General features: G+C 38.9%; 1 protein-coding gene across 1 annotated transcript in view; it reads right to left on the reverse strand.

Moving 5' to 3' along the window:
- Positions 1 to 13,068, reverse strand: part of GCM1 (glial cells missing transcription factor 1) — a 35,384-nt gene extending 22,316 nt beyond the window's left edge. The window contains exons 1-2 of the mRNA XM_072642466.1: positions 13,005 to 13,068; positions 10,204 to 10,415 (exon numbers count right to left, since the gene is read on the reverse strand). Of these exons, the coding sequence (XP_072498567.1) occupies positions 10,204 to 10,278 (75 nt within the window). The 5' untranslated portion in view covers positions 10,279 to 10,415; positions 13,005 to 13,068. The remainder of the gene's footprint in view (positions 1 to 10,203; positions 10,416 to 13,004) is intronic.
- Positions 13,069 to 18,233: the final 5,165 nt, after the last annotated feature.

The following is an 18,233-nucleotide window of genomic DNA, read 5'->3' on the forward strand; positions in this document are numbered from 1 at the left end:
TTTATTATATATTTTATAATCTCACAGAGTTCCTATCAGAAAAGTTTTGCAAAGGGCTATACAAATAGGAAGTTTATTAGATTTTGAGGGGTTTTTTATGTGATTTTTTTGTTGTTGTTGTTGACTTGTGATTTTATTATAGTGTACTCCTAGTAAGAAAATTTCCTCTCCCGATATGGATCAGTATTTTCTCTACAACTTGTGACCTTAGTAAGAGAACCTAAGTGCCTTGCCACACAGACACTGTATTTTGGAGGTAAGACAAATTCAGATCTATTCTGACTTTGAGGCTGGCTAGCTATCCATGTCACCACATTGCCTCTCCAGTCATTACTTTTTTGTTATTCTTTGACTCAAGGGGGCCTCCTTGGAATTTTCCATCTCCTTCTATGGTGAAAAAAAAAAAACCTTCATCCATAGCCACTTGCTTTAAATAGAAATGCTGATGTTGACATTAGGCAGCTCTCTCTCTCTCTCTCTCTCTCTCTCTCTCTCTCTCTCTCTCTCTCTCTCTCTTTCTCTCTCTCTCTCTCTCCATTCCCAAGGGAGTTATGGACAAAGGGTGAGGAGCCATCGGGGCCTCAGACATCAGGATGTAAACTTGCCTTTGCTTCTAAGTCACCTAACCATTTACTGAATTTCCGGAGCATGATTTTCAAAGAAGGAGCTAATTAGGCCTCATTTTTCTTATTTCAATACTTTCTCTAGCCATTTTGGCGATATTCCCTTCAGATATGGACTATGAGCTCCAAAATTATGACTAGGACATTATTTGCTGGGGATGTTGTAGGTACAGATGAGAGTAAATGGTCTCTGAGGACCCTCCTAATTCTAAATACCTGCGATCAACTTCCTGTTTGGGCAAATAGGGGGAAGATGGGGCAGATTCTGAATGATGGAACCCTCTCCACCAGTGTAGTCAATGAATTAAAAAATGAGCCCTCTAGAGTAGGCGTAAATCTGGTGAGGTTATGTAACTCACCTAAGACCCCAAGACTAATAAGCCGCAGAGGTCACGTTTGAACCCAGGCCCATGCCCAGTCCTCTCTCCTCTATACAACACTGCCTCTTATAGGCAATATAGACATTATTTTCCCTATTTATACACTTTTCAGGCTTCAGTTTGGTCTCTCGCTGGAGACATTGAGTTCAAACATAGCCAATCACGTTATAAAGAACCTGCTTGGACCTTGGAATGCTGTGAGTTAATGGTTCTCTGTGTCTCTGTGGTCAGGGTTTAATTTGAAAACTGGCTATTAGGAACAAAATGTTTCAGGCTGTTGGTTTATGAATATGTGCTCCTTGCTTTGTCACCAAGGAGGGTCTGCATAATGGCAACACAACCACCTTTTTGTTTAAAGCAGGTGGCCCTGGGTGTGGACGGGAGAAGTTTTTTTTAACCTCTACTGAAAAAGATAAGGAAGGAGAAAGAAAAATAGGGAAAAAGAAAGGAGGAAAGAGCTGTGAAGGAGGGAGAAAAGTAGAAACAGAATTAGAAGCATAAAGAGACACACAGAAACACAAGATAGAGACCAAAAGAGGGAGAGGGAGAGAGAGAGAGAGAGAGAGAGAGAGAGAGAGAGAGAGAGAGAGACAGAGAGACAGAGAGACAGAGAGACAGAGAGACAGAGAGACAGAGAGATTGAGACAGAGAGATACAGAGAGGCAGGAAGAAACAGAGAGAGAGCCACAGAAGGAAGGAAAGGGACAGAGAGAGATATTGAAACAGACAGGCAGAAAGAGGAGAGAAAGAAGGAGGTAGGGAGAAAGAGAAATAAAGGGAAAGAGGTAGAATGAGAGGGAAGGGGTAGGGGAGAGGGAAAAAGGGAGAAATGCCAAAGGAAGGGAGAGAGGCAGAGAGAGGGAGAGAAAAAGAGAGAGAGAGATATTGAGATAAATACAGAGAGGTGGGAAGAGACAGAGACAGGAAGAGAAACAGAGAAAGACACAAAGAGGGAAAGAGAGACACGGAGATACTAAGACAGGCAGAAAGAGAAAAGAGAAAGAAGGAGAGAGAGAAGAGAAAGGGAGAGAGGAAAAGGGAGAGGGAAGGAGAGGGGAAAGGAGAGAGAGGGAGGAGGGAAGGGTGAAGAGAAAAAAGGTTTTTCTTTCCAGTTTTTCACCTTGGAGAATGAAAGTTGGTCAGGGCTTCAAAGTCACTCACTCCACCAAGAACCACACTCAGAGGTTATAGAATCTCAAAGTATACAGTAACCTGCCTAATTGAAGACCTGTTTGTAATTTGGGTAAGAGAAAGCCAAACATTAGAGATTTGCTGCTTAAGGATGGGCAAACCATGAAGCAATGGCATTTGAACTTTGTACATGCAAAAGTATTTTAAAGAGACTAGAAATGGAAAGCAAAATAGACACATTAAATTGGCTTAGGGAATAGGAGGCATTTTGTACAAAATAGACGTCAGAAAGTAAGGGGACTGGGGCTTTGGGTGAGCTCCCTGGAGGTAAGCGGTAGGGAACATCTTCCAAAAGACCTTGGGAAGTTAGACACTAGATCAGAAGCAACTAGGCTCCTTCAGAGCTGAAGGAAGTTCAGAGGTCACCTTATCCAGTCCCCACGTTTTGCAGATGAGAAGTGTGAGGCCACAAGAGGGTAAGTGACTTGCTTTATAAGATCTCACAGGGAGTAATTAATAGAACTCCAAACCCATCAGTCTTTTCAATGAACCTTATTGGACTTAATAGAAATATGTATGACATAGTTACCTGGGGGAGAAAAATTAATTATTAAAAAAACCAAAATTAACTATAAGAAATGATGAGCAGGATGCTCTCAGAAAAACCTGGAAAGACTTGCTTGAGTTGATGCAAAGTGAAATGGATTGCGTACAAGGTAACAGCAATATTGTAAGAAGATTGGTTGCAAAGGATTTAGCGATCCTCATCTATACAATGATCCAAGACAACTCTGAAGGACTTATCCATCCCCAGAGAAAGAACTGATGTCTGAAAATAGAATGAGGCAATTTTTAAAAGTTTCTTTACTTTTCTTGAGTTACTTTTTTTGTCTATGCTTTCTTTACAACATGACTATTATGGCTATGTTCTGCATGACTGCACAAGTATAACTTATATCAAACTGCTCACCTTCTCATTGGGGGTGAGATGGGGAGAGAATTTGGAACTCAAAGTTTTAAAAATGAATGTTAAAAATTGTCTTTGCATGTTAATGACTGAAAATTTTTTAAAAAATAATAAAAATATCAAACTCATAATTTTTATACCTCCAGAACCTAGTATGGTACTTGGAACATAGTAGTCACTTAATAAATGCTTATCTTGATAGAATATTAATTGTATTTAACTGAGGTGCATCAAGGCTACAAATTTAACATGATTGGATAAAGATGTTGAGAGTGGTCGGGTTGTATAATGGATGGAATGCCAGGCCTGGAGAAAGGAAGACTTATTTTCATGAGTTCAAATCTGGCCTTAGACTAGCTGAGATCACAAAAAGTCTGACATAAAAGAAATAATCAAACAAAAAAAGATAAGGATATTTTCTTTTCAAGAAAGTAACTCTGATTTCTAAACAGATGGGTAACATCTAAAATCCTGATGGCAGTAATTCTTCTTTTATACCCTCCCTGTACTCATAAGAAACACTAATTCAATGGGTCTAGTTTGAATTTCAAGAGAAATGCCACACATGTGAAAAGATTGGAAAATAAAATTCACTTTGACAAGTTAGCAGTTGGGTTAACAGTAATCCTTCTGTATTTGGAGATTCTTCTCCAGGAAAATAGTGGAACACAGAATTCTCAAGACAGATGTCAAAACTCATAGGGAAAAATAGGGAAATAAATACATATGGCAGCTAGGTAGAGTGGAGAGAGTGCCCAGCCTGGAGTCAGGAAGACTCATCTTCCTGAATTCAAATCTGGCTTCAGACACTTAAGAGTTGTGTGATCCTGGGCAAGTCACTTAACCCTGTTGACCTCAGTTCCTCATCTATAAAATGAGCTGCAGAAGGAAATGGCAAACCATTTAGGATCTCTGCCAAGAAAAGCCCAAAATGATATCACGAAGAGTTGGACATGACTAAAACAACTGAACAACAAAGAATACATGTGTTTATAAAGCATAAAGATCCTACAGAGCTATGGTACTTGTCATATCTTACTGATCTGTGCCTGGCCTTGTTGACAGGTCTAGCACAGCACCCAACCTAAACATATTTGAAGGATGTTATCTGTCTCTGTTTTGGAAGGTCATGTTTCTTACTTGTACTCTGTACTCTTGTACTGCCCTGATAAACTAGAGAGTATTTAGCTCTTGTTTGGAATTTCAGCACCTTCCCTGTAAATAGCAAACTATTTGTTTTGAAAACTCAAATTTTATTTCGGAAGAAAACTTCAAAATTTTTCAAATTTGTGTATTTAAGAAAGCTTTCAGGTTTTGTACACTCATGTTGGAACATGAATTCAAGTGGATTTTTTGAACGCTGAATGATATTCTAGAAGGTAAGTCTCACATTTGGTCACTCCTGCCATATTCTATGTGTTTCCTCCATCAGATCTCTTTGTCTCCTTCTCTCTCTGCAATGTGGGACAATAAATTGGCCTAAGTTACAGGCTAAGAACCAGTAGGCAGGGGCCACCTGATCTCTCCCATCATTCAGCCTTACAATCTACACACAATGGTTGCTTAATAAGCATTTGTTGAATTGAAGTGTGTTGAGTCATGAATAAATGAAATACCAACTACTATAATAATCACCCTGCTAATGATAAAAAAAGATGAATGAAAATCTTACAAATATAGAGAGTTCACTGTATTTGCTGGGGGAAAACTGAGCTAAGGTTTCGTTGAATTGACTTCAACTCTATGAAACTGTCACATTAAAGGTGATCTCTTATTCTCCATTACTCATAATGAATCAATAAGAAGACACTGTCTTAAATGACAGCAGAAGAGATTTAGATTCTTTGTGAAGGTTAAAGAATGACAGCATAGTATAGAATAGTGGATAGACAACTGGGCTCTGAGTTAGTGAGACCTGGGTTCGAGTTCTGTCTCTGATAAATGCTAATTACGTGATCCTGGGAAAGCTCCTTAACCTATAGCCTTCTAAGACTATGAATTCTTCCACAGCCCTAATCAGATTAAAATGTATTTGGTAATATTTAATAAAAGTATAATACAATGTAGATCATGCTAATTCGTGCTTTTCTAAACCCCTAGACTTAGATATGTTTCCATTTGAGTTTGTCACGTTTCCCTCTACTACGGAAATCAGGTCTGGTCTATAAATGACAGAAGATAATTATATTATGACTCATGATGTTATTATTGTTGACCTCTAAAGTTCCTTAGGGGTGGTTAAATGGCGTGGTGGATAGATCACATGGCCTAGAGTCAGGAAGATTCATCTTCCTGAATGCAAATCTGGTTTCAGACATTTAGAAACTGTGTGACCCTGGGCAAGTCACTTAACTCTGTTTCCTTCAGTTTCCTCATTTGTAAAATGAGCTGGACAAGAAAATGGCAATCTTTGCCAAGAAAACCCTAAATGGGTCATGAAGAGTCAGATATGACTGAAAAGTGAATGAATGCTAACAAAAGAGTTCCTTCTGCATCTAAATCTATAATCTTATGATCCAGTAATATTTTACATTGCTAAAGTATAATCTGTTGATCACTAGCCCTACTTTATAGATAAGGAAAAGGGAACTCAGGGCAGTTACATGATTTGTTCAGATAAACTGAAATGGATTATTGATGATCATAGTTCTTAAAGCTGGAAGGAACCTTGGAGACCATCCATCTAGTCCAACCTCCACATTTTACAGATGAGGAAACTGAGGTCCTTGAGAGATGACTTGTTTAGGGTCACGCAGGTGGTATTCCAGGTGGAATTTGGACCCAGGTACTTAGTCTCCAGAATGAGTGTGCTTCATACTCCATCACACAAAATCTTATTCCTTCAGTGAAGAGCTGTTCTATTCACGCTGGTCTCAGAGCAAGGCGTTTTAACCTTTTTGCATTGCAGACCCACTGGCAATCTGGTAAGGGCTATAGATCCCTTCTCAGAATTTTTAATGCATAATTTTAAATGCAAAATTTAGTAGTTTTACATTTTAAAAATAAAACACATACAGTTACAAAGGAAACCAATGATATTGATTGGTTGTTATTCATTCGTTTCAGTTATGTCTGACTCCTCTTAGAGACCGCATTTGGGATTTTCTTGGCAAAGATACTGGAATGGTTCATTTTACAGATGAGGAGGTGAGGCAAACAGGGTTAAGTGACTTGCCCGGGGTTGCATAGCTAGTGTCTAAGCCATATTTAATTCAGGCCTTTCTGAGTCTACACCCAGCTCTCCAACCACTGTGCCCCTTGGCTGTCCTATGTTGAAATATAGTTATAAAAATTTTTTAAAAGGTTTCTAGCCCCCAGGTTAAGAACTTTTTCCCTAGATTGAGTCTTATCAGCCACTAGATCAACTATATGATTGCTGATGTTTTTTTCATGACATCCTATGTCATCAGAATCTCATTCTTGTCCTCCTGGACAGACTTGTTCCCATTAAAACTACATTGAGTCCGAAAAAAGGGGGGCAGCAAGATGAATATAATATTCACACTTTCACTTCTAATCCTCTTCTCCAGTTCCACTTTGTGTACCTTTTCATGTTGTTCATTAAATTCATAGTTGAAAAAGAAAAAAAAAGCTTCTTAGTCAAGAAGATTAGTAAAATTGCATATGTTTTGTACTGTGGAGTAGTAAAAATGGCCCTGAAACCCAAGCTCACAGACTGGGGTTAGAATCTTCCTCTTAGGTGTAAGTGTGAGATGGTCAGGTCATGTTAACCACCCTGAATCTCAGTTTCTTAATGGCCAGTAAGTAATCCCTTCTGCTAACTACTGGACAGGATTCTTATGAGGAAAGAAAGTCCTTCACAAATTGTGAAATTCTCTAGGAATATGGCTACATTGAAACCTCACATGAGGAAATATCACCACCTAACCCAACTCAACAAAAATGACTAGATCCTTATTTGGGGTCAAATCAAGAGTTAAAAAGATGATTCTCCTAAAGTAAGAGGCAGGTCAAAGTTACTCCACAGTTTTAAGAATATATAGTGTGCTGTATATTATATGTAAAAATTTCAGACATGTAGGGCCTCCTTTGCACACTGACATAATGTACATATACCAACATATTATGGATAGTGGAAGTCTAAACCTATCTACATATGTAGATATATGTGTATGTATGTGTCTGAATAGATATATATGTGTGTATGTATAAATATATGTATATACATATATGAGAGTAGCCAGTTGGCACAGTGGATAGAACTTTGGGATTGGAGTCAGAAAGAATCACATTTATGAGTTCAAGTCTGACTTCAGACATTTAACAGCGGTGTGATCCTGGGCAAGTCACTTAACCCTCAGTTTCCTCATCTGCAAAATGAACTGGAGAAAGAAATGGCAAACTACTCCAGTATCTCTGCCAAGAAAACCCCAAATGGGGGCGCAAAGAGTTGGACATGAAGAGTTGACAAAGAGTCAACAAAACAATAACAAACCCTTTCATGTCATTTAGCACAGTGACTTGTACGTGGTAGGCACTCTTTAGATGTTTATCTGTAGGTAGTCAGACATAACTGAAACAACTGAACTACAATAACAAAAAAATTGTTTATAATCCACACTCAGTAGTTGCTTAATAAGCATTTGTTGAATTGATCTGAGTTGAGTTGTATATAAATGAAACACCAACAACTGCTGTAATAATCACCCTGTTAACTATCTAAAAAGGTAAATGCAAGTCATACAAATAGAGATTTGCTGTCCTTGCTTGGAGAAAACTGAGGATTTGTTGAATAGACTTCAACAAGTTTTTGAAATCGTCACATGAAAAGAGGTGATCTGTTGTTCTCCATAACTCCTAATGCTTTGAGGAGAAGACGTTGTCTTAAATGACAGCCCTAGAGATTGAGGTTGGATGTGAAGGTAAAAGAATGTATAGTAAAAATAATCTACCTATAACACATATATGTGTACATATGCATGTGTGTATGTATATAAATATGTGTGTATGTATATATAGACACATACACACACACACATATATACGTGTCTATATATACATATATAGATGTCACACACTGGAGGAGTACTACAATATCTTTGCTAAGAAAATCCCAAATGGGGTTTTGTCCAACAAAAAGTTGGATATAAATGAAATGACTACCAACAAATACACACATATGTTATATAATAATACATGTGTATGTACACACAATATATACATTATATATGTATATTATCATATATACTATGTATCTATTAATATATAACATATATTATAGTATATTATTAAATACATAATATATGTGTGTATATGTATAATTTCATCAATATAGGGACTTTTCAGGGAGGAATTTCCTCTATGTATGCAGACCAGCAATTATTCTTCAATGACTAATCAAAGGTAGTACTGGAAGGTGCCCAGAACTCCAGAGCCATCAGTATGTGATATGAAGGTAGGACTTCAACTCATGTAGCCATAACTCTGAGGTTAGTTTTCTCAATACTTCCCCATGCTGCTTATTGCTAATTAATAAGATAATAAAATACCAACTTACTTATATGTGCAGTCACCCCGTAAGACTAGAAAACAATATTAGAAGTTGCACGGACCTAAGAGACTATAGAGTCCAACACCCTCTTTTAACAGATGAAGAAGCAAAAACACCAAGACCAACAAGGTGTTAGCAGTTTGAACTTGAACCCAGAACTTCTTGACTTTGAGGCCAACTCTCTGCCAGCTGTGCAATGCTGTCTCCCTCCCCCTGCCCCCAACCCTTGTCCCATCACATGCCATTTTACATATGTCCATAAAATTGTTACTTCTGCTAATGTAGAATTGCATAGAGCTTTCCTCCTCAGCCTGCACCATCTTAGCTCCATGTCCACAAAGCACTGGTAATAGCTGATATTTGCATGGAGCTGCAAAGTTTACAAACATTTCAACCATTTACTAGAGAAGCAATGTGGAAGACAGGGATTTAACTACTGCTTTTGTCGCATCTTGGCTCTGTGAACCCTGGGCAAGTCACTTAATTTCTTTCAGTGTCCTAGGCAACTTTCTAAGGGTATAAATTGCACAAGTGCCCTCATCTCACAGGCAAGTGCCTATAACCAGGGAAATGGGGGTGTGTAGGGACAAGAAATAATGCTTTAAGGCATACATTACTGGGGAATATAATTACTACCCCCATTTTACAGATGATGAAAGTGGAGGCTCAGAATGACTGAGACAAAGTGAATTCCCCATGGTCACACAGCTAGTGTTCAAGGTAAGATTTAAACCCAGGTGTCTGCTGACTCACAAGTACAATGGTCTTTCCAATATTACTACGATGATTTTCACTAGACAGTCAGTCTAAATATTTATTATTTCCTATGTGCCAGGAGGGCGACTGGGTCTGGAGTCAGGAAGTCCCCATCTTCCTGAGTTCACATCTGGCCTCAGAAACTTTGAGCTGTATGATCCTGGGCAAGTCACTTAACCCTGTTAGCCTCAGTTTCCTCATCCGTAAAATGAGCTGGAGAAAGGAATGGCAAACCATTCCAGTATCTCTGCCAAGAAAACCCCAAACGAAGTCAAAGAGAATCTGACATGAGTGGAAAAAAACGACTTGAGAGCAACAGAAATGAACCAGGCACTGTGCCAAGGGCTAGGGATACAAAACAAGGCAAAAGACAGTTCTTTCCCTGAAGGAGCTCATAATCTGTTGGGCAAATCAAAAAGCATACAAATATGTACAAACAAGCTATGTACAGTATACATAAGAAATAGCTAAAAGAGATAAGGCACAAACACAATATTTCTCTCTCTGACAAATTATCAGCAGGCACAATCCAAATTGACCATGTTATGGAAAGGAAATGGAGTCCTTTGCCTTCAGCCAAAGATTGGGCTGACCAGAATCATAGGGTGAGTTGGGCATTTTCTCCTCTAAGCTTGGCTCTCTAAGGTCAGTTAAAGTGTCCAAGATAAAAGCCTAGGCTGGGACCTTTCCAGCTTTCTATCAGTTCTTACTAGGCTAATGGTCCAGATACTGGAGTCAAACTCTTAAGGTCCCTCCACCCATGGAACTGAAAAGATCTCAGTTTCAAGTAGATTCTTAGCAACCAACTTTCTAGAATATGGACTCAGTACATACCTGAGGCAGTTTCATATCATTGATATCCCAACTTACTGTTTCTCTATTCTGAGAAACAATGTCTTCAGGCTCCATAGTGATTGTTCCCCACAACTTCCAGCCTGCTCAGATATTTTCTGAAATACTGCAATGATTTCTCTGCCAGAGGCTTCCACGGAGGGCTAGCTGTCTTCCCTCTCAAGTAGTTTGGACCAGGAGGCTGTTTCCTGACACTGAAAAAAAAAGATAGTGAGGCTAACCATTAAAGATAAAAATCAGTGTTCATCTGCCAGAAAAACTTGTTCCATCAAAAGTTTTGAAAGCTCGAACATACTCATGGCCAAAGCAATGGAAAATACTTAATGACCAAAAGTAATCTCACAGGGAGAGGGAGAAAAAAAACCCAAACCTGATTACCAATAGCTTAACCATCCATTCTAGTACATGGTTGGATTTCAGTTTAATTTTTTATTCTAGGGCTGGAGACAGAGGGGAACTCAGTAGGAATCATGAGCACTTGCTCCTTGCTACAGGCCAGATCTTTTACTCTGTACTTTGCATAAGGCTGACCTCCTTTACAAAGAAGAATAAAAGCTCTTTGATGGTAAGGCCTGTTTTTTTTTTTTAATTGCTGTTTTTGTATTCTCAACACCTAACACTTTGCCTTCTATACAGATGGTGCTTAATAAATGCTTGTTGAACGTTGAATGAACACAGACTGTGCTAAGCAGGTGGGTGGTGATAAGGATAGAGAACTAGACTTAAAATCAGGAAATCTTGAGTTCAAATTTAGCCTTAGAAATTTGTTAACTGTGGGATCCAGGACAAATCACTTAACCTCTGTTTGCCTCAGTTTCCACAAATGTATAATAGGGATAATGACAGCGTCTAATTCCAGCATCTTTGCCCCAAATGGGATCACAAGAGTTGGACATGACTGAAACAAGTGAATAATAACAAATCTTGGATTGTTGTGAGGATAAAAAGAGATATATTTGTATAAAACTTACACATTGCCTGGCATGTGGTAGGTGCTATAGAAATGCTTACACCCTCCCTTCCTCCCAGCCCATCGATAGGGTGAAACTGACCAAACTAAGTCATCATGAAATAAATAAGTTTCACACACACACACACACACACACACACACACACATCTTTCCTTCTTTATCTCTTTTATTATCCTTTTCTCAAAGGCAAAAGAAGTTACTAAAAATAATAAAAATAAATAAATTCTTCTAATCTGATTTCAGATGGATTTTTAAAAAGACATTTGAAAGTTTTACACTGAGAACAATCAAAGTTTTTTAAAAATATTCTGGCTGGTAAGGCATAAAGTGTGGTTATGTACAGGATCATAGATTCATAAAGAGTCAGAAGAAGGCTTAGAGGCCAGTTAGATCCTAATTTTACATCGTTAAGTCATAGAGGTGCACAAAAGGTAGAGCCTGCAGAGCTTTAGGTCCCCTGAAACCATAGCCAGAATTCTTACTACTCTACCAGACTAACTCCTAATTCCCTTAGCTCTGAGATGAGAGGGTTCAGGGAGAGGAACTTTTAGGCCCTTACCTATGAAATAATCATGTGCTCAGCTAGGCAGTATGAAAAACACTGGTTTGGAAGTAAGGGGAGAAGTATTTATTAAACACTTAATATGTGTTAGAAGATCTGGGATTCCATTTACAGCTCCATTTACTTTGTGATTTACTACCTTCCTGACCTTAGGCAAGTTTCTTCCCCAATTTAGGCTTCAATTTTCCCATCTGTAAAATAAGGGTGTTGCACTAAATTACTTCTAAGATCCCTTCTGGCTCTAAATCTACTATCTTAAAATACTTCTCAATGGGATTTGTAGACATGTAAACAGGTAAAGCACTGAGATCCACTGATTAAAGATATGGCGGTAACTGGACTCCAAGTTTGAAAACCTATTTCATATATGTAGAAAAAAGATCACTTGTTTTAACAAACAAATGAAGACTTGTGGGCAGTTAGATAACATGCAAAACCTACTTAAAGCAAACAAACTGCTTTAGTCAGGGCAGAAATACCGTCCTAGAGCAAAGAATCCTATCTTGTCTCATATTACTTGCGCCAAAATGGTAGCTATTGCTTAGGAAACCATCAATACCTTTTGGAAAGAAATAAGCCATTGGGAGGAAAATGATGTATAAGAAAACAATCTGAATATAGTGGAGTGAAATAAATAACAATCTCTGATATGGAAGACCCATATCTTTGATGTAGCCCCATCGATGAACTCATCACTTCCACTCTGGCACATCTGCAATTGATGAGACCAGCCTAAAATGTGAAGAGCAATAAATGGAAAAATAGTATCGAATTGATCAAAACTTTTGTTTGAAGAAGAATAAATACCATTTCTATCGTTCAGAGAGATGATGCCACGGTGGCACAAGCACAGGTGTTTCAAGGAGAGCGAGGAAAGAATACATCATCCTATCCTGGAAAAGTCGTGTTCTTTTCCTGATAGGAGAAGCAGCTTTAATTCTAAAACCTCCCACTAACCACTAACTTCTCTGAAACTAAGGATAAATACAATAAAGAAGAATGAATTATATCATAGCACAGGACAGAGAATAAGAAGTGAGCTGCCTAGTCATGCATGGTAATTCCAGGAACTACAATTCCAGAATTCTCGAAAGTTTCATTTTGCATTACCTGGGCTATACAAGTTAACTCAATTTTTAAAAATCACTAATACAGAATAATCCAAAATAAAACATCACGCACATTAGGTAACAATTTGAGTCCCTTATATTGCTTTCCTTTGGATTTCTGACTGATCTGGGCTGCCTTACCTTTTCGCCTCCTTAGGTGGATACAGACAATAGTGTGTTATCAGTCCAAAAAAATCATTTCTAGTTCAGGTCACAGAAAGCTTTGGTCACTTTCTAAGTAGTGGCTGTACTCTATTCCAGGTCAGGGTACAGTATGCTAATAAGATCTGGAATCTAGCCAATCAAAATCCAGATGCTCTGAAGGCAGGCATAGGTGAGGAAAATTTGTGAGCTAATGTAAGAGCCCTCAAGTCCTTTCCAGAATGCCAGCGACATGAGGTGAATTGTACCGCGTCATCCGATATTTGCCTGTCCCTGCTTAGTGTGCGTTTCAACGAAAGTGAAGGTATAAAGGAGTCTTACGTGGACAGATTGTTGAGTGTTTCTGAAATTTAACAGGTTAGAACGTGGTAGACTGTTCAAAGCATAGTCTAATTTTTATATTATTTTCTTTCATCTTTCCCTCACATCTCTTACCCTATCTTTTACCACCTGCCCCATTCCTCCTCCTTTTTTCTTAGGCTCTCTTTTTCTCTATCTATGTTTCTCTGCGCATCTCTTTCTACTTCTCTGCCTCTATCTTGTCTTAGTTACTCTTCCTGTCTCAGTCTCTCTCGTTGTCTTTTTTATATGTCTCTCTCTTTATCTCTCCCTTTTCTGATCTAGGGAGCACCAATAGCCTTACTCCTTTGTTCTCTACAGTGATCTTACATCTGTGTTATATGTTTAGAGCCTTAGCAACAATACTTTTTCCCCTCAGGAATCCTCTGTCATTAACAATACTTTTAACCTTCTAAGGTAGTCTGTCTGGGAGCTCTTTAACAGAGAACCATGACAATGATGAGCAGGAATTCTCCCTTAGGTTTTTAGTCCACAATTGACTTAGCTTAGTTTTCAGGGCCCTCTAAAATTTGGTCTGATTTTCCCAACTGTATTCCCACAACCCTTCTCACCTCCCGCCCCCCCCCCCCCCCACAAACCCTCCTTTTGAGTCAATCCACTCATCTTATTGTCCTGGGGTTAAAGTAGAAGCATCAACTCATCTTGACATAGCACTCAAAAGTTCACCATCTTGTGAAGTGGAGAGTAGACATATGGTTATTTCCATTTTATAAATGAGGAAACCTGAGGCTTAAAGAGATTGGATGACTTAGCCAAGATCTCACAGCTAGTAGTGGCTGAACCCAGGTTCCAACCCAGGTGACCTGAGAAGATGCTGAGACAGAGGAAAGGTAAGAAGATGGAAAAAGAGGAGGAAGGGAAAGAAGAAATGAGAAGGTAGCTGGACTTCAGGACTCCTCAGCTGAGCCCCAACTTCTATCTTTAGCAGAAATCTGTTAATTAAACATCAAATGAATTGAGCAAGTAAGCAAACAATGCTATTCCTACCTTCCTCCTTCCCCCTCGAAAAGGGAAGAAAATTTTATTATAGATGAGATTTTGTTAGGAGCCCCTAGTGCAGCAAGCAAAGTTTGCTGTGGGTATTTTTTCAGTTGTATCTGAACCTCATTTGGGGTATTCTTGGCAAAGATACTGGTATAGGTTGTCATTTCATTCTCCAATTCACTTTACAAATGAGGACACAGAGTTAAGACGCCCAGAATCACACAGTTAGTAGGTGTTTGAAGCCAGATTTGAACTCAGGAAGATGAGTCCTCCTGGCTTCAAGGCTGGGATTCTATCCACTACACCACCTGGCTGTGACAGCTACCTTATAATGTACATAATCAAGTCATGATGGGTATGGTTCCCAACTTTCGATAAGGGGATGAAGGATGGGAAATGTGAGCTACCACCATAAACAAGACTGTGGAGACATGTTGAGACATATGAAAGAGGAATGAGCATCTCCATGGCTTTTTTCTCCCTTGTTCTAACTCAGACCTCCCAGATTGACTACTTGGGCCGCTGTTCCATTCATCTGAGCTCCTTGGATTTAGGTGCTCTGTATATTCCCTGATACTTACCAGGCCTGCCTAGTTAATCAACAGAACATGAGACACAAAGCCCTACTCTTAAGAAAGAGGCTTCTTAGCCTATGGGGTGTGTGTGTGTGTGTGTGTATCCTGGATCCTTTCTGTAGGCTGATGACATGTTCTTCTCTGAGTAATGTTTGTAAAAAATTAAAATAAATGTTAAAGTTTTAGTTAGAAGTTAGCGAAAAATGAAGATGTAATTTTTCTCATCTGTGGGATCACAGACCTGTTGGGAATTCACAAACTCAAAGTTAAGAACCCCTGTCCTAAATTATTGGGCTCTGGGTGAGTCACAACTGAATTATTTGCTCTACTCTAAACCTCCAGCAGAAGTCTCTCCATATACTACAGAACACCCATAGTAATTTGTCTCTGCTAGGTCCTTGAGGACCCAGCAATGTTTGTAAGACACATTTTCAGTGCCAAAGGCAATGCTTGGAGTCAATGGCCCTGACCCTAAAATATGCCTTCCCTATTCCCCCAGATTTCCAGATCTGTATTTTCTCTTTCCCATTTCCCTTCCTTCTCCTCATCAAAAAAGTAAGGAAAAACAAAATCCTTTCTTTACAAATACATGTCATCAAGCAAAACAAATTCCCATATTGACTGTGTCCAAAAAAAAGTCTCAGTTTGTACTCTGAGTCCATCGCCTTTCTATCAGAAGGCAGGTAGCATATTTGATCTTGAGTCCTGTGGAAGTAGAGTTGGTCACTGTGTTCCTAAGTCATATCTGGACTTTATGATAGCCTACAATAAGTATCCCTACCTCCAGTTTCTCCTTATTTCAGTCTGTTGTCCACTCAGCTATCAAACTGAGTTTCCTAAAGAGTGGGTCTGACAATGTCATCCCCTATCTAATAAATTCAAGTGACTCCCTATTACTCCTGGATCAAATATAAAAATCTTCTGTTTGGCTCTTAAAGCCTTTCATGAACTAACCCCTTCCTACCTTTCCAGTCTTTTTATACCTTATCCAGTATTTTGCTATCCAGTGACAAAGACCTAGTTATTCTTTACTCAAGAGACTCCATCTCCCAACTCTGCACTTTTAATGGCTATTCCTCTGCCCAGAATCCCCTCCCTTCTCATCTCCTGGATCCCCTGACTCCCTTCAAGTCCCTTCTACAAGAAACTTCTCCCCATCCCCTTAATGCTAATGCCTTTCCTTTGCGATTCATATCTTGCTTGTAGTTTACATGTTGTCCCTTCTATCAGGGGTAGCTAGATGGATCCTTGGATGCAGTGTACTGCCTGGAGCCAGGAAAATTCATCTTTGTGTGTTCAAACATGGCATCGGACACTAGCTGTGTGACCTTGGGCAACACTTCACCCTGCTTGCCTCTGTTTCTTCATCTGTAAAATGAGTTGGCAAAGGAAATGGCAAACCATTCCAATATCTTCGCCATGAAAACCCCAAATGGAGTCACAAACAGTTGGACATAACTGAAAAGAATGATCAACAACAATCTTCCATTAGATTAGGAGCTCCTTGAGAGTAGGGACTGTTTTTTGGTTTTTTGGTTTTTGCCTTTCTTTGTATCTTCATTGCTTAATACAGTACCTGGAACATGTTGCTCAGCCGTTCAGTCGGGTCTGACTCTTTATGACCCCATTTAAGGTTTTCTTGACAAAGATGGTGGAGTGGCTTGCCATTGCCTCTCCAATGGACTGAGACAAACAGAGAGTTAAGTGACTTGCCCAGATCACACAGCTAGTGAATGTCTGAGATCAAATTTGAATTTGACTCCAGGCCCAGCACTCTGTCCACTGAATCACCTACTTCCCTCCACCTGGAGGTACTTGGAACATAGTAGGTACTTAATAAATGTTGATTTGACTGTATCCAATCCATTTTGGAGTCATAGTTATGACATTTGCACAGAATAGACAAAATTTCACCTTATGACAAAGAATAGTCACAGAGCTCAGGGGGAAAGTTTAACAGTTTGTTTCATCAAACAGAACAATAGTCATTCAACTTTCTGAACATCCTTAAAGAATCATTTTTCTAAAGTCATTCAATCCATCTTTGATTACTGCTTTTAAGGGTTCTCTATTTCAGCTAGTCTATACAATTCTAATTTCCACTAAATGAAGTAATCAAAGACAACTTTTCTTCTTCTTCAGTGGATCTTTTTTCCTAATCTCTTCAGGGTATGAGGAAAGAAGCTATTACCATTAGGGGAATGAATTAAAAGCCTCATGTCCTTCCTTGTCCAGTCATCACTCTCACTCTAATAAAGGAGACCACAAACACTCTCTTTCGTGGCTGTTTAGAGTGAAGGGACCAAGCACAGTGTTGTTTCAGAATTGATAATTAGAGAAAAACTGATAAGATTTCTTTTTCCAAGAGGGAGCTGGTCAATAAGCATTTACTGTTTACTATGTGCCAAGCACATGGGGAACTTTGTCTGCTTCTACATCTCCTTTTCTTTTGAAATCCATGTTCCCCTGAATTGACCAGATAGAGAAAGTAGCCTATAAATTCTCCATTGCTCTGGTATTTTAATAATAATTGACATTTACATAGCTTTCTGAAGCTTGGAGGATAGTATTGTGGAAAGCCAGACCTCAGAGTCAGGAAGACCTGAGTTCAAATCCTTTTTCTGACTCACACTAACTGTGTGACCAGAGGTGAATCTATTGTCTTAACCTCGGTAAACTGTCTTAAAATTAAACTGTAGATCAGATTCTAATCTGTATTGGTAAAGGAAATCTCCTTGTGGAGGAAGTCCCTATGCCAATGAAATCAAAGAATTGGACCCCAAAAAATGGAAGTTTGCAAAATATTTTACACCCATATTCTCATTTGAGTCAACATCCCAGTGAAGTAGGTACTACGGCCATTGCCATTCCATTTTATAGTTGACAAAACTAAGGTTTATCCATGGTCATATAGTATCAAAGACAGGATTAGGACCCATGTCAACCTGAGTCCAAGTCCACCACTCTATCCACTTCAGGACTTCTTTTATTCTGGATTAGTGCCTCAAGATACCACTAACCTTCAATTTGCTAGAAACAACAGTATCTGCAAAATGCAATAAGGTGAGGCACAATGAAACGATATATGTCTATCATTATCAATTTTATTGGCATATAATTAGGCAAAATAGTTTCTAAGAAAGTCCCCTATTTCTTTTTCAATTGTTCTATCTAGTCCTATTTATTAAAGAAAAATAGGGAGCAAAAGCTCTACCACCAGTGTAAAACCTTATTTGCCATCATCACTCAGGACTGGTGTATCCCAACCCTGATATCTAGACCCTGATGG

The sequence above is a fragment of the Notamacropus eugenii genome, chromosome 2, assembly GCF_028372415.1.
Source record: "Notamacropus eugenii isolate mMacEug1 chromosome 2, mMacEug1.pri_v2, whole genome shotgun sequence".
Lineage (NCBI taxonomy): Eukaryota > Metazoa > Chordata > Mammalia > Diprotodontia > Macropodidae > Notamacropus > Notamacropus eugenii.